At 39.3% G+C, this 25,761-nt stretch overlaps 2 protein-coding genes across 2 annotated transcripts; both read right to left on the bottom strand.

The window, feature by feature from the left end:
* Positions 1-7,976: 7,976 nt before the first annotated feature.
* On the bottom strand, positions 7,977-11,289 carry LOC18014808 (L-ascorbate peroxidase S, chloroplastic/mitochondrial). Its single transcript, XM_006397244.2, has 12 exons — positions 11,014-11,289; positions 10,782-10,931; positions 9,883-10,003; positions 9,701-9,801; positions 9,551-9,638; positions 9,352-9,419; positions 9,189-9,275; positions 8,997-9,071; positions 8,828-8,905; positions 8,632-8,736; positions 8,365-8,404; positions 7,977-8,272 (listed from the first exon to the last, which is right to left on the bottom strand). Exons 1-11 carry the CDS (start codon positions 11,206-11,208, stop codon positions 8,390-8,392), a joined length of 1,083 nt encoding a protein of 360 aa, XP_006397307.1. The 5' UTR covers positions 11,209-11,289; the 3' UTR covers positions 7,977-8,272; positions 8,365-8,389.
* A 6,421-nt stretch (positions 11,290-17,710) lies between these two features.
* On the bottom strand, positions 17,711-23,964 carry LOC18014807 (putative transcription elongation factor SPT5 homolog 1). Its single transcript, XM_006397243.2, has 22 exons — positions 23,489-23,964; positions 22,943-23,181; positions 22,664-22,810; positions 22,386-22,547; positions 22,231-22,314; positions 21,964-22,034; positions 21,502-21,859; positions 21,249-21,404; positions 21,073-21,170; positions 20,943-20,991; positions 20,646-20,798; positions 20,420-20,563; positions 20,237-20,333; positions 19,795-19,953; positions 19,670-19,718; positions 19,492-19,586; positions 19,304-19,382; positions 19,059-19,113; positions 18,822-18,939; positions 18,605-18,742; positions 18,348-18,442; positions 17,711-18,146 (listed from the first exon to the last, which is right to left on the bottom strand). Exons 1-22 carry the CDS (start codon positions 23,799-23,801, stop codon positions 17,901-17,903), a joined length of 3,105 nt encoding a protein of 1,034 aa, XP_006397306.1. The 5' UTR covers positions 23,802-23,964; the 3' UTR covers positions 17,711-17,900.
* Positions 23,965-25,761: the final 1,797 nt, after the last annotated feature.

The following is a 25,761-nucleotide window of genomic DNA, read 5'->3' as shown; positions in this document are numbered from 1 at the left end:
ACATGCAAGGATATTGAGAGCTAAAGATATTCTAAGCAACTTGATTTCTAATTCCAAGTTCGTTTGTAACCTGCTTATAAACGAACTCATTTGTATTTCTCCACTGATATTAATAAAACCGAACTTTGATCTAAATTACTGTTTAAATCCTTTTGTGTGATATTACATATCAATAATAGGTGTCGATTGTGGAGAACTTTAACAAAAAACATTTTTTTATATCCCAGTACGGAAAACTTCAGATCGGCAATGTCGAATTTACCCAACCTCGTCGATACTCATAACGGTGATAATCAACCTCTTAAAGAGAAAAACAAAGGAAATACCGTGAAAACGGCAATGGCACTAGGGCGGAGACCGAAAGAACTCCCCCACCCCTCTGCCTCCTCCGAACTCTACAACTGGAGCACTAGATCCGGACATTCTGTTATAAGCATTTACCATTCAGATGAAGTCCATAACCAAGCGGAGTGATGAGCTTCAGCCTAATTGCAGTCCAAATCGCCAAACTCAATCAAGGTCGTACTCCCCTACGAAGTTGCAGTATCATTGACGACCTTAACATGGAAGGAGATCCTATGGCAACACTGCGATCTGCAGGCTTGGGATCTACGGGCAAACCAATCGTTCGATCAAACCCAACCCGTGATGCTGAGTTTGAAGCAATGAAGACATAGCTCCGCCAGATCACGTCACGAGTTCATCGGGCAACCACTTCGGCCCCCGAGATCGACCGCGTCATTTACACCCCGGATTGAAAAAAGCCGGTGCGACCTACAAACGCCTCGTCAACTGAATGTTTGCAAGCCAGCTCGGCCGAACTATGCAAGTATTATTGACAATATACTTGTCAAATCGCTGGTTGCAACCAACCACGCAGGCTGAACTTGTTTTGACATCCACGTCTGGAGTAACATCGGAGGATTTCCTCGGATTTATCGTCACTCAACAAGAGATCGAAGTGAACCCCAAGCAGATCGCGGTAATTCTCGAACTACCTTCTCTGACGAACAAAAGGGAAGTTCAGAGGTTAATAGGATGTATTGTGGCTCTCAACCGGTTCATATCCCGATCTTAGAATAAGTGTTTTCCGTTCTAACAACTCCTTCGCGGAAACAAGCATCTTGAGTGGAACGATAAGTGCGAAGAAGCATTTACCAAGCTCAAGCAGTATTTGTCCACTCCTCCGGTTCTCTCCAAACTAGAGACCGGCGAAACATTTTACCTCTACATCGCAATCTTTATAGCAGCTGTCACCATCGTATTAGTTTGGGAGGACCAAGGTAAGCAGAAAATGATATTCTACATCAGCAAATCCCTAGACGGATCAGAGTACAGGTACCCAACCTAGGAGAAGTTTGTGTACGCAGTCGTTACCTCAGCTCGGAAATTGCGGTCATACTTAAAATCACAGCCCAAGTCAGTCTGGTCGCTTAGCGAAATGGACAATCGAACTTAGTGAATATGACATCGAATATCATCGTCCTGCTACAAGTTTCAGGTGTTGGCAGATTTCTTGATCGAACTCCCTCTGGAGTTCGTCGACTCCAAGGCCGTTGAAAAACCATCGATCCTTCACGCTGATAACTCTTCCTCTAACAACGGGTCGACAGTCGGCATTCGCCTAAAATCTTTCGATGGAGAAGTCCTCGAACAGTTCTTTCGTCTTGGTTTTTCTGCCTCGAACAACAAAGCATAATACGAAGCTCTCATTGTTGGAATACGTCTTACCAAAGGAATCGGCGCTCGGAATATTCATGCCTACTCCGACTCCCAACTTATGGAAAATCAGTTTCATGGCGAATACAAGGCTAAAAAATGATCGCATGGATGCTTATTTGAAGATCGTCAAAGATCTTGCTTTCGACTTCACAACTTTCAAGTTAACAAAGATACCACGAGACGAGAACGCCTCTGCCAACGCTTTAGCCGCCCTCGCATCTAATTTGGACCCCCAACTTAGACAAACACTCTCGGACAATCCCCTTTCTTCTTACATTATGAAATGGAAGCTATGTGTCCTGCCAAACTTAACGTTCCCGGCATCCGCCACACTATGTTCACTCAGCAACACGACGTCAACAAAGACATCATGCTAGTAAACCTTGACACCATCGAAGAACAGCACAAACATGTGTTACTCCGTATTCAGAATTACCAACAGCTCGCGGCTCTGTACTACAACACAAAAGTTAAACATCGTCACTTCAAAGACAGCAACCTCGTCCTGTATAAGGTCTACCACAACACGAAAGAGAAGAATGTTGGCAAGCTCGGCGCGAACTGGGAAGGACCTTATCAGGTTATGAAGGTCGTTAAGCTCGGAGTTTATCAACTCATGAATTGATGGCACTCCAATACTGAGATCATGGAACTCCATTCATTTCAAGGGATACTACTATAAGTTCGAGGATTTTGACCTAAAAACATCCAAACTAAAATGTTCGGAGAAATCACCCCTTGTACTTTGAACTACAAATGGCTTGATCCCTTTTAAAGGGTATGTGGGAAGCTCGTCCCCAATTTCAGCAATAACATGAATAAAATTTTATTCTGCAAAAAAGACTAAAAAGCCGAATTCCTATGTTTCCAACCTCAACCGAACTCAACGGTATTACATCGACTCTAGTTGTTCGATAGCATTCCCCATGAATGCAAATTTCAAAAGCCGAGACCCGTCTCGCGAACATCACCATGATGTCGTGGTAATATCCACATCTTAAAGCTGGAGCCAGTCCTGCATTAATATGTTCCTAAGTAAACAAGAACATTGAGTCAATCTCATCTCACAGACTTCTCTTCGACTTAGGAAAACCCTGAGTCCATATTGTGTGTTTACAAGGGCACGACCCACGCTCTTCCAGCACGAGAAAGCTCACTTGGGTTCCCCAAGCCGAGTTTAGCAAACTCGCACAACCTAAGCCGAACTCCTCAGATTTGCACCTAAGCCGAGTTCACAACACTCACAAACATAAGCCAGATAACCATAATTCACAGCGAAACAAAATTAAAAACTGAATTAGCCTAGTTCGTAAGCATACTTAGATAAATCATAAGTAAAACAACAAATCAATACAGAAAAATAAAGAGTAATAAAAGAAATCCATTTTAACAAAAGCCAGCCAATACCAATAAGTTCAGCACAAATGAATAAAAACTAAATCCCACCATGGGCTTTAAGTACAAAGCAAAACCCCTCAGGCAAAAAACCATCAATTCGAGAAATTTGACAAAATAGAGATGTGAGAAAAAAACGTCTTCATTCCACTCTCGGAGTCTTCAGGGCAGCCGCCTGATCAGCAGAGATGATGTTTTCATTAGACCCGAACTCGTTCACCTCATGACGTGCTGAAGTCTTGGTTGGCGTGACAGACTCTAGCTTAGACAATGGTTACAACCGCTTATCACTTTCATCGAGGGAAGATGCCTCCATGCCCTTGAACTCCGCCACAATGGCCACGTGACAAGTTGGAGCTCGGATACGATGTCCGCTGGCACCTCATCAAAACCTTTCTTCTTCAGGTCGCCGATGAACCCCATAACCCCTGTGAGTTCGTTAACCACGAGGTACGGCTTACGAGCCCTCTCAGCATCATCTAAACACCTTACAATCTTCTCTAGATGACCTCTTTCTGGCATGAAGATCATAATGGCGAGCCTTCTTCTTTGAGATTCCCTCCTGAAGCCGCGCCTTATCTGCAGTGAACTTCTGCGCCAAAAGATTCTGAGCCTCCGATAATTTGGCCTTGGTCACTTTGAGCTTGAAATTCTCCTGCTTAAGAAGGTCCACAGTGGTAGTTAGCCCATCGTTCAGCTCTAGCTTTGTGGTCAGTCGCCTTTTGATCTCCTCGACCCAGTTCTCAAGATCAGCATGCTTCATTTGTTACTCATAAAGCGCGTACTCATACTTAGGAACCAACGAGTTCATCTGACTTGCAAGCTAAAAGGAAAAGAAAGAATATATAAGAATGTTAAGAAAATCTCAAATTCGATAAGGGAGAAGGTTCTCGACCTTACCACCGCAGTAGTATGAGCTATCTCTTTGTAGCTCTGTCAAAAGGAGCAGTTCGGAGATCTTAGGTAGTTTCGGCTCACAACAGGAGATCTTGTGGTAGTGTTTGGCACATACCTCTTTGTTTTCCATCAACGACTCATCTTCGACGTAGACGAACCAAACTTGGGGCTTCTTAGCCGGGACAGACTGAGACGAATCCCGGTCGACCTCTTCCTTGAATCCGACAGCTTGGAGTAAGCCTGAAAAATTACCGCCGTCTGAGTCTCATGAGCTATTATGTCCTCAGTCTGAGGAGCTGGAGGGATGTCGTCAGCAACCCCTCGCTGAAGGGAGGAGCCATCTGCCTTTTTTGCTGAACTCCTTTTTTACGACTTCTTCTTCTTAGCCTTCTGATATTCGACCCCTTCTGCTGGCCTCGAGGTTGAAGCTCCAAGTGCCAGCAGATTCCCTTCACCAGGCGGAACGACCTCCTGGTGGTCTTCGACAGGACCTTGTCCGCTGCCGAATAGGTCAGGTATTTCGTCCAAAGATATCATCTTTGAAGATTCCGGTTTGATACGCTTTGATAGTCTGTAAATGCGAGGTCGGCTTTGTCTTGCTCGACGTCAGGGTGGGTTACGCCTTGGTTCTTTAACTGTTACTAGAAAAGGTATCAGAATAAGCAAACTACAGAGAAATACGCAAAATAAGAGACCTGGAGCAAAGCACACCAGATTTCCGAGGTCTTCGGTTAAATATGCCTTCCCACGCGTCCGACCAGCGACGTTTACCAGCTTCACTGAACGCTCTCTCGAACTCGGTTATTAGCCCGGAATTAAGCAGGAGACTAGGAAGATGACGAACTGCAAAACAAAAAGGACAAAAGGGAAAGTTAGAACATCGAATGAAATCAGACCAAGATATAACTAAGGTTATCTAAACTACCAATCAGAACCCGCCACTACGAATAAAAGGGTTGGTTGGGCTTGATGAAAGAGAGCTCATTCACTTTGAGGAAGAAATAGTTGGATTCCCATCCGTTGTACTCGCTTGACTTAGAACCCGTGACGAGGTTGCGACCTGGTTTGGCATTGGCAGAAAAACACCAGGGTTTCTTCGAATTGATGTTTACCGAGAAGAGATCTTCGAACATCCAATTGGAGGGTTCTTCATTGAGTTTGGAACAGAGAAGTTTGCACCCAGTGAAGTTTGTCATGGAGGCAGGCATCATCTGAGAGAGCGTCACTCCACGACGATTACAGTATCCGAGCAGGCGTCTCGGAATCGGGAACTTAAGGCCGCATGTCCTGAAGTAATCTTCATAAACAAAGATAAAGTCCTCCGAGACATTCCACGGACTATCTCCGATCTCGGGAGTGATGAAAGCCATGCCTTCCGAGATCTCGCCGGCTTCTAATGCAGCTCGTATGGAGTCGGACGTGCACAAGGACAAACCCACTACCGTATGAAAAAGTACCTCTCGGTCAGAGACATTTTCGTCACCAACCTCCTCGTCATCAACTCCATCTCCGTTTTTGCCGACCTCCTCGCCATCGTCTTCATCAGCATCATCCACGTTGTCAGCAACCTCCTCGTTATCATTGATTTCTTCATTAATGTCGGCATCAGTGTTTGGAGAAACACGCGCTTCGGTTTCCCTGTCGCTTCGAGCTAGCAGCTCTGGATGGTGAAGCACAGAAGCAGGTCAGCTAGATCCAGCCACAACCAATCGCAAATTCTTTCGAACTAGGGGTCGAAGAGCAGCAAGATCTACCGATCTCTCAGGAGGCTGAGACGTGTTCGAGGGTTCAGAGGGAGTTTGGCGGTCTTCGTGGAAAATCCCATCAAAAGGAACATTATTGGAAGAAGAATTCGCAGACATTTTGGATCGAAGAAGGAGAATTCTAACAGACATGATCAAAGAAAAAGAAGAAAAGGAAGAACAGGATGAAGGTGGATCTGAAAATTCAAGCATATCGGACGGACAGATGAAGATTGACAGAAAATAAAAAGCAAATTGGAAAAATCACAAGAAATGCGGAAATTAAAACTAGAGAAAGAAACAAATCAAGAAAGAAAAGAGAGTGATGTACCTTATTATATGCAAAGAGAAATGAGGAATGGGAAGCAAACTTCAGCTCATACAGAGGGAACAGTAATCATGACGCCTCGATTTCCAGAACAGTTCGGACTTCACACGCTTCATCCAAAATTAGGGTTTTGAAGTCTGGGAAAATGAACCGTTAGTAGATGCCGACCTTGATTTGAAACCAGAATTGAAGACCAAATCAGAACACTGAGTTCGTCAAAAACAACCTTTTTTACGGAACTGGGGGGCTAACTGTTGGAGGTAAAAACCACATCCATGGTTTTTTCCGGTATAAAACAAAATCGGATGTAGTAAGTCCGGTTAACAATGGTAGAATACCGGAAAAACTGGGCTGAACAAACTCCTGGAACACAAAATAGGTTTCCGTTAGTAACAATAAAATAGTTGATAACTGTTTGTACTGTCATAACAATATATATGCAACTAATTTATAAGAAGATTTCATCAAAACAATGTTTGTATATTTCATATAGTTAATGATCAATACAAATATTACCTTTGCTTTAAATTCGTCTACTAGAAATTAAAATCATTTAACTTTGAACTCTCACAATCAACGGAATTGTAGTTAATATAGTATAAAAATACAAATTTCTAGATCAAAAATGACGCAGAAGAATATTTTTGTGTTCCAGAAATAACACTCGCGTTCATAAATACAGGATATAACAATTTTAAAAAAATATTAGTTAGATTACCGATTAAATCAAGATATTGTACAAAACAAGAAATTCCATTCGAGGAATGTCCCATCCGAGTTTATGGGCCAGGTATAACTAAGTTGCAGGCACATGTATGAAAGCTAAAATATCCGCCGAATATAAGACATTTTATTTGGTAAACTATATCAGGATGCCTAACTGTTTCAGCAAATTTGTGAACAAGAGAAATTAATTATGATACACAATGTGTTCGATGTAGAATGGAAGGCAAAACAGTAAATCACGCTCTCTTTGATTTCTTCTGGCTCTACAAACTTGGGCTATCACTCTGATCCCATTGCCTCTAGCTGGAAATCCAATTTCATTGGTTTTTATTAACTTTGATTGTCTTTTATGGCCAAGATGATCATACTAGAATTTTTCCTTTGGTAATATAGTATATTTGGAAAGCTATAAAATATAAAGTTTTCACTAATGTAGATAGAACCCGTAAGAGATCTTTAACATTGCAGAGTCTAAGAAAAATATAGGGAATATGGTGCAAAAGATTGATCAAAATGTGATCTTTTATACTATATGGTTTCCACTATGATTTGCTCGAAAAATGGTTCTTGGAAAGAGAAATATTTTCTAAAGGAATAGGTTGGCACTGTGTCCATGAAGGTGGTGAAAACGACGCTATTAGGAGCATGTAATTTTAGTAGAAGTTTTTGTCCATTACACGCTGGACTAGAAGTTCTCATTTGGGAAATGTCTGTATAACTGCCTTATGCAACAGATTGTTCTGAGTTGGTGAGGATAATGTTTATTCTAAAGAAATTGTCTGCATTCTTACTACATTTAGAGGAATTCGAGAGGACCAAGGATGATTTTACTTTTTTTCTCTATCTTACTTATTTCAAACGTAAAGAATACAACGACAAACAAATTGGCATAAAAAGTCTAATTTTGTTTATGTAAATTCTGTATCAGGAATTTGGATCTCCTATCCATTTTAATTGTCTATTGATATAAAGTATATATCATTTTGTCTATTGATATAAAGTACATACTGTATATGTCCAGATCCAAATATGGTTTAGAAGGATCCATCCAAGTCTTTACTATTCAGATCTATATCCAACCCTCTCGGATATTCACCTAAGTAGTTTACATTAACCATTTAAGTATAGGCAACTAGCTTTCATCCCATCAGTGTTCAATGAATATATAACATCAAACTATTTCTTCATTAATTTGTATAGATCTTCATTTCTTATCGCTTACGCAATTTGTTGGAAGAGAAACAGCAAATTGCCCAAAACCATTATGACGATTCAACCATGACAAACGATGAATAATTGAGGCAAAACGAAATAAGAGGCAGAAAAAACTGTTCAAATAATATCTGCAAAACTCAGAAGAAAAGTTCCCCGAAAACTTTCTCACATGTTGGTCTCCAACATCACTCCCCGTTGCTTCTCTTCTTCGACATTATTGTACTACGTTTCTCTAAAATCAAGAGTCCTGCATAAACGAGATAAAACCAGAGAGATGCTGTGAACATTTTTGGATTTTGATGAAGGCAACAAAAAATAATTAAGAAGAATAAAGCTTACACTGGACGAGTAAGTCAGGTCCCCTTTAGATAGTGATACCCTAAAAAAAAGATTAAGATTTATTCACTCATCAATGGAAACTCTCAAGTGCCAAAAAAAAAAAAATGATATCTATCTATTTAGATAACATGGTTCTAAATTCATCGCAATTTTGATGTAGCGCGTCTTTTTGATCGAACACGACTTCCTACTTTCACAAGCACTGGACAATGATAATGGCTTTGATGCTATATAGTATAAACATAACAAAATATAAGAATTGCAAACCTCGGGAGGGTTGAATTTTGCTCCAACATTGCTGAGCTTTGCATGGGATTCAGCGTAATCATTAAAGAATGCATCCTGATCTGCAGCATACTTCTCAGCGTACACCTGCAATTACATCACGGTTTCAGTTTTTACGACAAAGACTCGGCAAGTTCCTTCGTATTCATATGTTTCAACTTTATTGTTTGTTTTTTACCTTGAAAGAAGGATCTTCAAAGATGGCAGCGTCAGTGGGTAGGACTAGGAGATCTTCATCTCTCTTTTCCTTGATTTCCTGTTATAACAATTAAATTAATAGACATCGAGGGACAAAAAGGAAAACTTTCACTTCTAAATGTGAAGAAAGAGTTATGTAATGAACCAACTTTGAAGTAAGAGTTGTCAAACTTCAGCCACTCTGGTGTCCATGACTGTCCTCCTGGTGCGCCCGGTCCCTCTTTCTATAATGCAAAAACACATAGTAAGAGCTAGAAAATCGTATTCCATTTACTTTTTCCAGTCCCAAAAATGACAACTTTTATCAACAATACGTTATAGAACTGGACAGGAAATAATACCGTGTACTTCGTCTCTGGCTTCCCCCAACCACTACGTTCTGGCCTAGATCTTCCTAAGGTGTGGGCACCAGATAATGCAACTATGTCCTGCAGTTCAAAATCTTTCGATACTGATCTTTTACTCATTGATCTTCCATAGTTATGAATATTTAACAGCAATTACCTTGTCATCGAGTCCCATTCTGTAAAAAACTTCTCTGAGATGATTAGCGGGTGAAGGAGGACCAGCGTCTATAGAACAAATATGAGGAAACATATGATATTTGCAATTAGTAAAATGTTGATAAAATTATGTAACCAAAAGACATCCGCAAAGATTAGTGATTCAAAGCAGAGGCGAACACCATAAATAAGAAGCTTACCTGGGAGCCTTCCTTCTTCAGGACATTCATGAGGACTGGAGGTATCAACTCTTCCATATTTCATAGGTATTTTTGGTCCTCCGGCTTCCTAAATTTTCCGAAAGTTTAGTAAACATTTTCACGACCAGTTTAAGTAATACTAGAATTTACCTCTATAGCAGTAGCACTGGCTAATTGGAATAGGTCAGCATACGAGATCCCAGAGTACATTTCTTTGATGTGCTGAATCAGGTTTAAAGCATTCACAAGACCTGAAAGCAACAACAAGCCTATGATTAAACATGGTCACAAAGAAGTAAAAATAAGCCACTCCTATGGTATGTAAATGATACCGGCATTAGCAGCATGCTTAAGCTCAATCTCGTATCTCAGACTCCCATTAGCTCCACCTCTCTGAGGCCACTCCTTGATGTTCTTGTTGTACGTGCCAGCATCATGCCACCCTAAACGAACCTGTGATACACAAACATAATATGCAGCAAAACAATATTTAAAAAGTATTCAGATAAAAAAAAATACAACAACAAACCATAGCAATTCTGTGCCAATAAAATACAAAAGTGCTAATAAAAGAGAGAACTAGATTCCCAATCGCGAGCATTCCATAAAAGAGAAAACTAGTTTCCTGTAGCAAGCATTCTGTGCTAATAAAATAGAAAACTAGATTCCTGTAGCAAGCATTCTGTGCAAATAAAATTCCTGTAGCATGCATTCTGTGCAAACAAAATAGAAAACTAGATTCCTATCGCGAGCATTCCGTGCTAATGAAGGAGAAAACTATATTCCTTTCGCAAGCATTCCATAATAGAGAAAACTAGATTCCTATAGCAAGCATTCTGTGCTAATGAAGGAGAACACTAGATTCCTTTCTCGAGCATTTCGTAAAAGAGAAAACTAGGTTCCTATAGCGAGCATTCTGTGCTAATGAAGGAGAAAACTAGATTCCTATAGCACACATTCCGTTCTAAAGCCTTGCTTTCTTCTCTCGAAACTGGGGAGTAATGGCGAATTCAGGAAAGAACACCTTCAACACGATAACTCCGTATGATGTTTAAAGGATTGTGAGAAGTAGGAATCAGAGAACAGCTTAACAAATAACCTCGAGTCAACGGACAATATTAATTAGCTTTGTCCCAAAAACGTTTCAGCTTCACTGTGTTTATCGTAATTCCTTATACTGTATAAATGATAAAATAGCGATATCTTGAGGACAATAGAAGAGAAAACCAACCAAAATTGGATGGCAGAACTTGGTGTTGAGAAGCTCTTTGATATCTTCTCTAGCACTCTTCAATTGTTCAGGATCCGTAGCTGATGTACATTTAGTAGTTGCGGAAGACGAGCTAAAGCTCCGATTCACCAACGCAACTTGATCTCTCTTCTGGAAAATCCGAAAAAAAAAATCAATAACAACAAAAAGAGAAATGAAGATTAGCGGGAGAGAGAGGGAGGGAGGGAGAGACTATCTGAGAGAGAAGCGGAGAAGAGACGAGAGATCTGGTGAATGAGAGAGACGAAGGTGAAGATGAAGCGGAAAGAGCGAGTCTAGATCTGGAGGAAGAGCAGAGGAGACGAGTAGCAGAGATTTGAGTGCGAAGAGAAGACATGGTGTTGGTGTCGGTGTTGGTGTTGAGTGTGAGAGACACACGCTCGGCCATATGAAGCGGATTTGGGTTTGTAATTTAGGTTTTCTTTGTTTTTGGTTTAAGACTCGAAAGGGATTAATGGCGATTAATGCTACTTTTCTTCTTTAACTTTCTCGTCCTTAAAGGGTAACCAAACGACAAAAAAAAAAGTCACGTTCCCACATAAAATATCTAGGGGGTGTTATTCAATCTGTATGTTGAAATCAACTCCACTAGATTAGAGTATATCAGATTTTAAAATTTTTTAATTCCGTTAGAATCTAATGTATATGAGTTGTTTAAAATTTTAAATTACTTAGCAGTGTATTTAGAAAGTCACATGCTATCATTTAAAATCTAATAGAAAAGAATTTTCAAAAAATTTTGTCGAAGTAAAAAATCTCACTAGTCTCTATAAACATGGCAAAGAAATTATCAAAACAAAAATCAGAACAATTGCTAATCCAGAAAGATATTATTTTTTCTTTGATGACTTAGGGAGAGAGAGAAGAGAGAGAAATGTGTGCTAAAGAAAAGAGAGAATAGTGAGAAATTGAGTTTTCATAATAAATGGCTTGTTGACTTATGGAAAGAGAGAATGGAGAGAGAAATGGACTAGGAAAAAAGAAGACGTATGAAGAATGAAAAGACAAAATGGAGGGAAAAGAAAAAAAATTGGAGGGATAAAGAATGATGTATTCGATGGATTAATACATGGAGGGAAGAAAAAAAAAACAAATGTTAATAATTATTTGTATTGAATTTTATAATTATCAAAATCTGAGGGTAAAAGGTTAGATTTTGATTGCTATATTTAACACATAAAAATAGGTTCAAATTCAGTTAAAATCTTTCACTTAAAATCAGTTGTAAGAATCTGTTAAACATGAATAACATAAGATTTTAATTGACTTATTCAACTCTTTAATTGAATAACAATGGATTTCAAAGTCTATTAATGAAGAGATTGTAAATACATGAACCAATAACATTGGATTTTGAAGGAGAAATCAAAATCAATTATTGAATAACAATGGATTATAAATGGATTTAAACTCTATTAAAAACCATGATTGAATAACACCCCCTAGTTTCTCGAATATATATTTTTTTAAATGAATATCTAGTTTCTGTCGATTGTCACCAACCCAAATACCAAATAACTAGTAACACAAGAGTCTCTAGAGAGAGAGTGACACATTGCGTTTTTAGTCATTTTAGAGCTGTACAAAAATCATCATCTAAGCATCTTCAATCAAGAATCTTATTGTGAGGGTGGCTAGATCAAAAGAATATAAGGGTGCATTGCTCTGATTATAAATTCTGAAAGTAATTCATCCTTTCAATATATAATTACAAAAAAACCGATAAAACATGGTTCAAGTTTTTCCGATTGTCTACATCAAATTTTTCCTTTCATATTTTGAACCTCAATAGAGATACTTGATCACTAACTTTTATTTTTTATTAGTAATGGACCTAACTCACTATTGAAGTAAAGATTGCTTGATTATAACTGAAATACAAGACTCTGTATATATGTACAGAGGGGAGAGTTATACAAGGAAAGATAATATACAAGAGTAAAGAAGACGTAATTACAGGGAGCGTGTGAGTCATCTTTCTATATTCTTACACACCCCCTCAAGACGGACGTACGTTAGAGAATCCGATCTTGACTCTAAAATCCTCAAAGCGAGCTCTTGGAAGAGGTTTGGTGAGTGCATCAGCGAGCTGATCGGTGGAGGAAACGTGTGTGACACGAAGCTGCTTATTCTGAATATAATGTCGGACAAAATGATAATCAAGAGCGATGTGCTTCATTCTTGAGTGAAAAACGGGATTAGCAGCAAGATAAGTAGCTCCTTTGTTATCACAGTAGATAACCGGCATCATTGGTTGTGGGACACCAAGTTCTCTGAGTAAGGAGGTGATCCAACAAACTTCAGATGTGGTGGAAGCAACAGATCGATATTCCGCCTCGGTAGATGATCTCGCAACGCCGGTTTGTTTCTTTGATGACCAGGCTATCGGATGGCGTCCAAGATAGACAATATAAGCTCCGGTGGAGGTGTAGTCGTCTTTGTTCCCAGTCCAGTCAGCATCGGTAAAGGCATGAAGAACAGGCGTGTTGTTGGCGGGAAGAAAGATGCCTTGTGTTTGCGTCCCGGCGATATAACGTAGGACCCTCTTGACAGCATTCTAGTGTTCGGAGGTGGGTCTATGCATGAATTGGGAAAGCTTGTTGACGCTGAATGATATATCCGGTCTTGTAAGAGACAAGTATTGTAAGCTACCGACCACCATTCTGTACTCGGAAGGATCATCTAAAGCCGTCCCGGAGAAGAGTGTGAGTGTCGACGATGGATACATAGGCGTGGAAACTGGTCTGCAATCTGTCATATTGGTATTGTGTAATAAATCTGCAATATAGCGATGTTAAGTTAGTAACATACCAGCTTTTGTGTGTTGCACCTCAATACCAAGGAAAAATGATGAGTCATCAAGATCTTTTAAGGAAAAGCGTTGAGAAAGAGAGTCGATAAACCGATTTGTATGCACGGTGCTGTTGCCCGTGATGATTAAATCATCGACATACACTAGCATATAATTGATAACACCATCTTTGTTGTAGATAAACAGAGATGCATCAGCTAAAGAGTTGGTGAAGTCCGATTGTAGAAGAAACTTGCGGAGTTCATTGTACCAAGCTCGGGGGGCTTGTGTGAGACCATAAACAGCTTTACGCAATTTGCACACCGCTTGAGGATTGTTTTTATCTATGAAGCCGGGAGGCTGAGCCATGTAAACGTCATCCTCAAGAGTGCCTTACAAAAATGCATTGTTTACGTCTAATTGACGAATATGCCAATTGCGTGAGACAGAGACGCTGAGCACAATTCTGATTGTAGCAGGCTTTACGACTGGACTAAACGTTTCATGGTAGTCAATTCCAGGTCTTTGGTTGAACCCTTTCGCCACAAGACGAGCTTTATATCGTGCAATAGTTCCATCCGGGTTTCTTTTGATTGTAAAAATCCATTTGCAACCTACAACATTAGCAACATTAGACAGATAAACCAAGTCCCATGTTCTATTTCCTGTTTGAGCATTGTACTCATCGCTCATTACTTTTCGCCAATGGGGGCTCTTGAGGGCTTGAGCAACGGTAGTAGGTGGTATTTCTAAGGCTGGGGTAACAGTTGTGTGGAGGTTGAGCTTTTGAACTGGTTTCCTAGTGCGAGTACTGACACGTTGTGGAACAGGAGGAACTACCTCTTGGATTGGTTCAGTTGATGAGACCTGAGGTTGGGAATTCTGTATTTCTTGGGGAGGAAGGTAACAGCGGTGGAGGTTGTGTTTCCGGGTTTGATGACCCAGAAGAGCTGGGGTTCAATGCTGGTGTGATTGGGCTAGGTTGTGGAGGTTGTCTTACATTGGGTGGAGAGATGACTCTAACTATCGGATATGTCGTTTGCGGAGTTTCTGTTTGGTCATCTGGCTCTAAGGGAAGAGGTTGGTTTGAAAACGGAAACACAGACTCATGAAAAACGACGTGTCTAGAAGTGTATATTCGTGAAGTGGTTCGATCAAGACACAAATATGCACTCTGCGTTATGGAATACCCTATAAAGACACATGGTGTCGATTTTTCATCTAACTTGTGAGATGTATAGGGTCGTATCCATGGAAAACAAAGACATCCAAATACTTTTAATTTTTGATAATTTGGAAAATCGCCATGAAGTTTTTGAAAGGGAGACTGAAAATCAAGAATTGCTGTAGGCATTCGGTTAATTAAATAAACCGCAGTTGCAAAAGCATATGTCCAAAAGGACTTTGGCATCGAAGCATGAGATAAGAGGGAAAGACCCGTCTCAACTATATGGCGGTGACGTCTTTCAGAAATGCCATTATGCTCGGGAGTATGTGGTGGACTGGTCATATGAGAGATACTATGGGTGGAGAGAAATTGAGCAAAACCAATGTACTCACCCCCATTGTTGGTATACAAGGTTCGAAGTTTGGATTGAAATCGATTTTCAACCAAGACTTTAAACCGTGTAAAAATTTCATAAACTTGACATTTTTTCTTTAAAAGATACAACCAAGTGTATCTAGAAAAATGATCAACAAAAATAATATAATATTTAAAACCATCAACTGAAATAAGTGGAGACGTCCATACATCCGTAAATACGATATCAGGAGGATGATGGGATTTAAGAGTAGAATTTTGAAAAGGCAGTTTAGGCATTTTATTAATTGAACAAGAATTGCAAGGCTGAGCCAATAAAGCATTTGTAGAAATCGGTAAATCAAATTGAGAAATAACTTTTTGTAAAATAGAAATAGCAGGATGTCCTAACCGAGAATGCCAATCCGACATTGAAGTCTTCACGGCAGAAGCAAATGCAAGAGAAGGAGGTGGGTTAGTGGTGTGGATTGGCCATTCATAAGTTCCTTTTTTAGGTTTGCCCTCCAGACGTAGAGCCCCCGTTACCAAACCTCTCACCTGAAAGTACGTTGGTGTGAAGGTAACAGCAACTCCATTAGTATTACATAATTGAAAAACAGAGATGAGATTTTTCTCTTAAAAAGGAACACATAAGACTTTATTAAAAAAGAAAGGACGAGTGTAAGAGGGTAAAGAAAAAGAACCGGTATGTGATATTGGTAAACCGGAACCGTCACCAAGTAGAACATCATCACCACCAACTTATGGATTGTGAAGAGAGAGGTTTGACAAGTCTGATGTAATATGGTGGGAGGCTCCCGTATCAACTAGCCAAGTAGAGGAGTCAGACATCATAGCTGGATTTGCACGTGGCTGCCATGATTGTGGAGAAGGAGAGACACTCCATTGTTGTGGATTTCGCATCTGAGATGGTTGAGGAGCAGATCCGCGAACAATTCTGAACTCAGGACAGTATTTGGCACTATGTCCCTGCGTTCCACAAGCTTGACACCGACCTAAGTACGGACGAGAAAGTCGAGTTTGTCCTTGTTGTTGATTGTTGTTGCGAGGTTGACTGTTGTTTTGATTGTGTTTCCATTGTTGTCATGGTTTGGTGTCGGTGGCATGAGCAACGATGGGCACGACAGATGATGCTTCTTTGCACATAATCATAGCTTCACGATTAAGAAGTCGTTCGTAAAGTTCGGTGAACAAAATCGATGTATCACGACCATGGATGGCATCAATCTCAGGCTTGTAATCTTCGCTTAGGCTTGCAAGGATCTTGTCGGTGAGTTCCTCCTGGTCGTATGGTTTGCCAAGAAGAGCAAGTTCAGCGGCTTTGGACTTGATCTGGCGAAGATATTCGCTGATTGTCTTCGTTCCTTTGGTATAGGAATCGATCTGGTATCTGAGTTGCCGGACATGACCGCGACTAGCATTTCCAAAAGTACTGACAAGGATATCCCAGACTTCTTTTGCTGTGGTTGCACTTGAGACCACCGTTTGAACCGGTAATGAGATTGCGCCAATAAGAGAGCTGTAGAGAAGCCGATCTTGGTGTCTCCAAGGAACATATGCAGGATTTGGTGAAGAAACACCATTAACGAGGACATTTGGAGATGGAGCATCATTTGTTGCTTCAATAAAGTGATGCAGTTCGTGTCCCTCAAGTAAAGCCCGAACCTGTCTACTCCACATGAGATAATTCAGGTTGGTGAGTTTGGTAATACATAACATGTTTACAGAGAGCAGAGTGTTCTGTGGGTCTTGTGCGTTGAATACAACGTTGCGTTCAGCAGTGGGATCAGCCATGATGGAAAGGAGATGCAGAGAACTGAGAAAGAATTAGATCGAAGAAGAAGGAGCAAAGAGAAGAGAGGCGGCGGAAAAAAAATGGTTTAGAAACCTAAAAAGGCTCTGATACCATATTGAAGTAAAGATTGTTTGATTATAATTGAGATACAAGACTCTATGTACATAGGGGAGAGTTATACAAGGAAAGATAATATACAAGAGTAAAGAAGACGTAATTACAAAGAGCGTGTGAGTCATCTTTCTATATTCTTACACTCACACCCAAAAACTAGCTCGTGGAAGATTGCCCCACACTTATATATTGTCCACGAATCTCTTTATTTATCGATGTGGAACACTAACACTTTTCAATAAAAAATACAATTTATAATCACAATTAATAGCTATTTTTATAATCTAGAGTGTAATTGATATTGAATTAAAATAAATATACAAAATACGTATACAACGACAACCCCCGACTTAGAACAAATCATCATATATAATAAAAATATAATAATTAAACACAATCCATTGCATTGTTTAAACAGCAAAAACCCTAAACAACCTGATAGACCATTTTAACAATCTTGACAATATAACCCCAACTAAATCTAATACGGCACACATATTGGCCGTAGTCATTGCATCTCCCTTTCCTCCTCCATGCGTTGTTTAATCTTAAATTCCATGCGTTGTTTAATCTTAAATTACCAGGATTAATTCATGATGGCGACAAAAAAAAAATCATGATACGTAGGTATTAAGTAGGAAACAAAGTAAGGCAATCAACAGACTAAACTAAAAACACTATAAGAGATGGAAACAAAATACTCACTTCGTCAGTGCCTACAAGAGAGCACGTTACAAGAAAAGCATAAATACGACTCGAAGTTTCTTTATAAACTAGAGAGAACTTTCAGATACATTATACAGTCACATGTTGAAACTCAAAAGTTCATTATAGCCCTCATGACTGAACAAACTTGGCTAATATGGCCAGGTCTAGAATCTTAACGTCAAGATTATCCTCTATCTTAACGATACCATCCGACCCATCGATTCCAATCAGCTTACCTATAGACCCACGATATTGGCCGCCAACGATTTTCACACGATCATTCTTCCTCGGAGGGACTATCTCCAGTTCGCTCGGGAGAGCCATTACAGTGTCACCACCACCGCTGGACCCAAGAGACACTTTGCACGTTCCATCCTGACAAAAGACGCATATGAAGAATGGACGCGTCAGATTCAAGAACAGCATTCACATTCACAAGCAATTCTCGCGATCAAGGTATGTAAGCTTTCTCCGTGTGTAACTTCGATCATTGGTATTTCTCCAGGTTTTGTTTTTCACTAGATGTTCTTATTTAATTAAATATAACTTGAGGTTTCCGAAAGGCAAAAGACATACCGAAACATCCCGGATGACGCCCACATCGCTGTCTTCCCCAGCCTTGTGTATGTCAACCAAAATATCAGGCATGAACCATGCTTCAGCATCCCCACCTGTGGCATTACAATAAGATAAGGAAACCGCTAAAGAAACGGAAACTTCTTCTGTATGAAGCAATGAGTTATAAATGGGGGATTGACTTGAGACATGGTAGATGCATGGTGAGACTACGCAGAAAAATACTAACTATATATCCTTTTAACACTAGACGGTACCTATAACAGGAGACATGACATCGAGGCCGGTTCCAGGAGTCATTGGTTGTCCTCCGGGAGTTCCAGGTAAGTATGAAGTCGAGCTTGGTGTCATGGGTTGCCCAGGAGTAGATGGTAGGTAAGGACTTGGGGCATTAGCTGCATGACAGTGTATGTGAGAAAAAGACTGGCCAAACAAGAATAGACAACGTTTTGAAAAGGATTACATGCATCTTACCATAGGCGGAACCATGATCTCTAGGTGTCCCTGCATCTGAGTAACTACCACCGGGAGTACTAGCCCATCCTGAGCCAGGAGTTGGTGCTTCATATGCCCGTGAAGGAGGACTTCCCGGCTGAAAACAAGTGCCAAACAAACAATTTTAATTCGCAATCAACACAAGACTACACATGTCAGGCATTATAAAGCTAATAATAAGGTTGAATGCAAAACCCATAGACGGATAATTCTTACCTGATACTGAGGACTTGTTCCCCAAGATCCCGGATTTCCATCTTCCCAGCTATCCCTGATGCCAACACAACCATAATTTGAGAGAGAGATCCAAGTTTATTCTTCAATCCAGATTTACCATTCTTAGATATGTGTTACGTATTTCAAGGAAAAACTGAACCAGTAGCCATGTTTGTACATTGATGCAAAATCACTACAGCATTAATCATCTTATGAAAAAAAAAGCGATGTAGAAACAAACTTACCTAGGTGGACTCATGGGCGTGTATGGATTCCAAGCTCTATCACGCATCGGCGTCCTCATTCCATCATGGATCGGTGTAGCTGAAATTTACAAAATATCACCAAAGAGTGTAACATGTCAAATGAACATATTAGAGATCACACTACAAAAACAGTTGGATCCTAAGCGGTGCAAGAGCTAGAAAAAAACCTCCAGAGTCCCGCATTGGAGTCATATAAGGATGAAGTGGAGTCCGAGAAGGATGCATAGGTGTTTCGCTTCCCATACTATACCGAGATGTATCTCTGTGTAGAAATCAGATGATCTAATCAATGTCCACAATGACAAATGAAGTCAAAATAAACAATGAGATAAATCAGTAGATTACCGAGACGGTGTAGATACAGAAACGTTATCTGATATTGCATCTCGAGCAACTGCATATACAACTATTGTTAGGCACTATTCAACATGCAGCAAGCCACGTGCAGAAAAGTGAATACAAGGGCTTGCCTGTCACAATCTTCATCTCAAGTTCTACACGCACTGAATTTCCTTTCTCTTCTACTACAGGTCCCCTATATCCCTTGAAAGGTCCTAGACGGATTTTAACAGTAGTACCCAACAAAGAATTGTCTCCTCCTCCTCTCCCACCCCTGCCCCTGCCTCCGGCTGCATATAAAGATACTAGTATGAGTGTGTGGAACTGAACGTAGACAAGATGTATCAGCATTTCACGATAGATATGCAGAGCAATATGGATTTTCAGCAAGGTATCATTGCACAACCAGAAAACCGTACAAGTCATATATAGTGGAAACTTTCCTTATCCACTGGAAAGCATTGCCTTATCCCAGAGAAATAGTAAGACCAGTGAAGTATGCAAATAACAACTAAACAAAACACGAGACGCACTATATCATAATTATATTACAAAGAAGAAATTTGAACATACAGTTATATCCCATGCCTCCGCGTTGAAATCTTCTTGGAGATGAGGGTACTGGGGCAGGTGCCTTGAAATTGCTAAATCTTGACATGGAATCACCACTCTAGAGAAAAAATGGTAGATAAGGTGAAACTACAGTTTAATGAAACAAATAACGAATATATGGCATCATCATATAAAGACGCTTACATTTCTATTAGCACCAGAACGTGATCCACCAACGACAACGCATGACGTGCATTTAGCGCAGATAAATCCAGCATGCTCAAGGTGATGCCGATCATATATAAATAAGACTCCTTTGTAGATATGCCTCACGGGACCTTGTTTACCCTATTATGTGCAATTTAATTAATATGATATCAGTAACGTTGAGCAAGGTAATAATCAACAGTCAAAATGCAAAGGTACTTACTTTGCTAGGACCCTCGATGACTCTGACATCATCTTTCACAGCAATGACATTTTTGTAGTGATCTTGAACACTAATTTTCCTCTCAAGCTTGCATTTGATTTCTCTGAGTTTGACAAGAGCAACCTCTGGTCTGTCAGGAACCCCTTTAAGAATCTAAGGACATTCAAAGAAAGTTATTCCTAGATCCATTTGGAGTTTATCACAAAAAATAAAGTATAGCTTTATGGAAAGTTAATGATAGTAGCAGCTTCGCGTCGACTTAATGATAATTGTATTTATGGAAAGTTGGCAAATTACCTGAAAAGCTTCATTCTCCAGTCTTATAATTACTCCAAAGCTCAGGTTACTGCGTCAAAAAAGTATAGCTTTCTTACGCGTATAAATGGGAACTATGAATCACTTCAAGGTGATTAGGTATTCCACTTACTCCAGAAGCACAAGATCATGAAGTTCATAGTCCCCAATTTTGGTAACACCAGTTGTCACTTCTGAGCTCTCAACAACATGATCAGCAAACACACGGACCTACAAGAATATTCTCAAGGGATTTAGTTACCCTACTAGTAAGAAGTAAACGCAATCCATATACAAAAGTTGGCTTACATGTTCTTTGGTCGTGTCAGACAGAATGATAAGCACATGCTGATCAACTTTGACGACCATGCCTGTTGCACCTTCATGGGTCCCAGAAACAACTTTCACATGATTTCCAGGTTCAAAATATTTGCAAAGCTCTTTCTCATTTACAGCAAGAGGATCCTTCAACACAAGAGTTATGCTCAGCTTATTTTTCTTGGCTGAATAATTTTAGAAACATGCAAGCAGTTACGAAAAACCAAAGAGTAAGGATGCTTACAGGGAGACCTTTCATTTCTGATCTGATAAGAACATTTTCCTCATCTACTTTCTCAACCCAACCCTTCAAATTTTTTAGATCCCCCTTGATAACAATGACTGCATCACCCTTCATGAAATGACCTTTCTTTCTATTTGCAAATAAGGTTGACAAACCCCCAAAATCGCTTTCTCCATTTTCACTTGGTTTATTGAATTTTTCAAGTTCGTCAAAAGTTGGTGTAACATTCTGAGCAGTGACAGACTTCAATGATACTGTTTTATACAGAAACCCATCTTTGAAAAGCATGCCAGCAATATTCTCAAAGTAATCACCGGTCATGGAATCACGCCGACGCTCAACACGTATATGCATCTCCCTAAAGGCATGTAACAAATTTGTATATCCAGAGCTTTTACAAAACCTTCTCCATAACAGGCTTTATAGAATGGAAGTACAATGAACAGCTTATAAAACAAGTACCTCGCTTCATCAATATTCATGAACCGTGGAGGTGGAACAAAGGCTTTTTTCTTTGCGACTTCTCTTCCGTCCTGCAATTAATCAGGTAGAGCGTGCCCAAATAATTGTATGGCTTAAATGACTAGAACACATTTTAAGAAACTTAGAATGCGAGGACAGTCATAGTGTTTTCCTATAACAGGCTAAGTTGAACTATAACTCTATTAGACATGTTTTCCAAACACAAATAATTCCATCTTTTCTCTTAAGCATGCACAGAATCCATACCAGCTTAGAGGCTAGAGCCTGCAGATCAATTCTTGGGATTAACTTGACTGTAACCCTCTGGCGCACATTATCAACATCAACCACCTGCAAAGGTCTTACATTTTAGCAGTCTATAGGTAATTTTACTAATGGCAACACAAGAAAACGGATCGTACCTTAGCAAGATCACCTTTATACGTTCCGATTTTCATTCTAACCCAGGTATCCCGAGATAGATCAATTGCTTTGCTTTCAACAGCAAGGACATCTGTCATTTCTCTTATCGGGACAAGTAAGATCTTCTGATTAGCATATATATTCCGCATGCCCTTGATCGCCTAACACAAGTAAAAGAAACAATGCAAATAATGTCTTCACACCCAGTCACAAGACTATTGAACACTATCACTGACTCAGAAGATCAAAATTATATAATGATGCGACCATCATATACCTCCTTCACGTGAGCTTCCTTGTCAGCTTCAACATATATATAGTTTTTTAGATGGTCAAGGGCAACAACAGATCTGATCTGCAAATCTGATCCTCGGTCAATGAATTTTTGCATAAGACAAACGGCGACCTCTCTTTCGCGGCCAATCTGACATTGCAATGTGAAAACCAGGGAGGATCAATTCCAAGTATCACAGAATAGAACACTGAAAATTACTAAAAAGAAAAAAAAAAACAGGAGACTTCTAACTTCCAAGCTAAATTATGCAAAAACCCGTACCGCACATTTCACCATCCACAATTTCGGATCACGGACTGATGGCAGAAGAGCTTGTTGCTCCACATCTGTAGCTTCTTCATCATATTCTTCATGATGCCTAGAGAACCTCTCTTGAATTCTTCTCTCGAGATCTTCCACATCCTCATCGTTCTCCTCGCCAGAAAGAAACCTCCGTTCATGATACCTCCTGCGATCAACTCTCTCATCGGGAAGGTCAGTTCCATTATCAACTATGAAATCTGCATCAACAAAAAAAAAAATTCTCTTGAGTACCAAAAGGGATGTTTAAGTAGCTTAAGAATACAAACGAGTAACCATTTTAAGACCAATTGTGAACGGCCATTATAATCAATAACAAAAAGAAAAAAAAAATCATTGCTTATCAATGGTGAACGAGAAACAATCTCAATCACAAAAACAACTAGTAATGACCAGACTACTGATTTGCATAACAAAAATCTGAAACTATGTTAAAAATTAAACCAATTTAAAATCAATCGATCCAAACATTCGACTGAGACAGAATCCAATTCTCTGAAATTTTACCGTCTTCTCCCTCCTCCTCTTCCTCTTCATCCTCGTCATCTACCCGAGCTTGGTCGTCTAAGAAAATAGAAGCTGAAGACTTCTTTCTCTTAGCCGCCCCTCCTTTGCCTCCACGGCTGGCATAATCTTCATCATCTTCTTCGTCTTCCTCAGAATCCTCCTCCGCATAATCATCAATAAAATTCGATCTTCCTCTCTTTCGACTCGAGCTACCGCCGCCGCCTCTCCCTTCCACCTCCTCCTCCTCTTCCTCTAACTCCGATCCAGCGTATTCTTCGTCTACATCATCGTCTTCGTCTCTGTGGCGCGGCATGGTTTGGTACAGAAATTAGGGTTTCTGATCTGAAATCTCCAATCCTAGAAACGATTCTCTCTCTCTCTCTCTGGCTACTACGGCTTTTACCTTGTTCCTTCTTCGTTTGATAGAGAGAACCCTAGAAATGTCTCAGGTAGTGGAAAGGAGATATAATTCGAAGATGCAGTTGTTTTTGAAGACAGAAATAGACCAATCACGGTTTGCAATCACGGTTTAATTACGTACCAACTAGTTTTACAAAATAATGATCCTGTGTCATCTGGATCTGAATTATGAATGTATGTATATGGTCGTAACTCAGAAAATGATAACGCTAACTTTGCTCTTTTAGAACTATGTAATTTGAGAAAAATCCTTAAAATACATAAATTATATAAAACTATATTCTACGTTGCACCGGAATTCTTTATTTTTTTTTATCAAATTACATAATATAATTTATTTTTTGAGAGGGGTTTAGGTTTAACCATATTTCAAAGTCAAACACCAAACTAAGCTCTTTTTTTTCTATCTCCAATTTTTGCCATTTTCTCACAATTTTATCTTTCCCACTTAAACTATTAACGAAAATGTCATTATACATCTATTATTTCGATTTTTCTTTAATTTCGCTAAAGTCTCTTTAGACCTTCTAAAAATCTTTTTATTACGAGAATGCCATCTTCTTCAATTTCTTCAACCACCACGAACAACCATGAAAATGGAATAAATGCTTCTCAACCAATTTTAAAACTGTAATAAGTAAATATTTGAGCTCATTCACTCATAACCTTCCTCATTCTTTCATAATTTCTTCTCCAAAAAATCTGGGCTAAGTTACAATGCCAAAAGTCATGCATTTTCGATGATTTCTGGTTACTTGACATCTGGGTTGCTTATTTTTGGTGAAATCCTGAGTTCTAGGTGCTTTAAAGAACTGTAGCCGAGCTCAATTTTGTTAAAGGTAATCGTCGCACTTCAATTTTTCCATATTTCAGTTTTCATATCGCGATAGTAGACTTCTCGTGAAGTATACTGAAGTCTACTAGTCAACATAAGGTTATTTTTGCAATTGACTTTTTAAAAGTAGACTTCATTAAACCACACGAGAAGTCTACTCAATATCCTTTGAAAACAAAAAAAGCATAGTAGACTTCATTTGAAGGCTTAAGAAGTCTACGAAAGAAAAGAGGTTATTTTTGTAGTTGACCGTATTTTGACTTTTTAATGTAGACTTCTTTCTAAAGTCTACTGTTTACGTCTGCACAAGAAGTCTATTTTTAAGTTACTTTTGTAGTTTGACCAAAAACGTATAGGTCATTTTAGTGTTTAACTAAAGTTTTTTAAAAAATAAAAAATTCAGAAAACTCCGGAAAGTTGCAGTAGACTTCAGAAAGAAGTCTAAAAACTGTAGACTTCTTTGGGAAGTCAACTTATATTTTTCGGTCAAACTTAGAAGGAATCTTTTTTTTAATAGGCTTCACAGTGAAGTCTATTCAAAAAATTCAATTGCAAAAATAACCTATTTTTTTCTGTAGACTTCTATTGAAAAAGTAGACTTCAAAAGTAGACTGTCAGAGAAGTCTACTCTTACATGAAGTCTACAAGAGAAGTCTACTTTGTTAGTCAATAGCTTGGTCAAATGCTAAAGTAACCTTTTTGGCCGGAAGTCTACTTCTGAAGTCTACTGAAGGAAAAGTCAACGGATTCGTCAATTGCAAAAATAACCTGTTTTTTAGTAGACTTCTTTAGTAGACTTCACTATGAAAAAGTAGACTTCTCCTCCAGTCTACGTATGAAGTCTGCTTTAGAAGTCTACTTATTGCAGTTTTTTTTAAAAACGCGTTTTAGGCAAATTTATAAAGTATTTTTTAATTTTTTGGATTAGAATTGCTTCTTAGTAAGTGATTGAACTACCCAGTGAATTTCATTTCATTTCATTCGATATTTATTGCGGAATCAGAATTTTTGATTTTTA

The sequence above is a fragment of the Eutrema salsugineum genome, unplaced genomic scaffold (genome assembly GCF_000478725.1).
Source record: "Eutrema salsugineum unplaced genomic scaffold, Eutsalg1_0 scaffold_3, whole genome shotgun sequence".
NCBI classification, from domain to species: domain Eukaryota; kingdom Viridiplantae; phylum Streptophyta; class Magnoliopsida; order Brassicales; family Brassicaceae; genus Eutrema; species Eutrema salsugineum.
Note: the sequence above shows the minus strand (reverse complement) of the source record. Positions and strands in the feature narration are given on the sequence as shown.

Bases quoted from the DNA above. Each gene is read 5' to 3' on its own strand.
- LOC18014808 (XM_006397244.2), bottom strand. From the start codon at position 11,208: ATGGCCGAGCGTGTGTCTCTCACACTCAACACCAACACCGACACCAAC. The intron at 9,802-9,882 runs GTATCATTTACA...TGTTGCTTTCAG, and splicing joins TAAGCATGCTGCTAATGCCG to GTCTTGTGAATGCTTTAAAC. The intron at 9,639-9,700 runs GTAAATTCTAGT...CGGAAAATTTAG, and splicing joins CCAGTGCTACTGCTATAGAG to GAAGCCGGAGGACCAAAAAT.
- LOC18014807 (XM_006397243.2), bottom strand. From the start codon at position 23,801: ATGCCGCGCCACAGAGACGAAGACGATGATGTAGACGAAGAATACGCT. The intron at 22,548-22,663 runs GTATATGATGGT...TACTTGTGTTAG, and splicing joins AGGAAGCTCACGTGAAGGAG to GCGATCAAGGGCATGCGGAA. The intron at 19,719-19,794 runs GCAAGCCCTTGT...TTGTATATGCAG, and splicing joins TGAGATGAAGATTGTGACAG to TTGCTCGAGATGCAATATCA.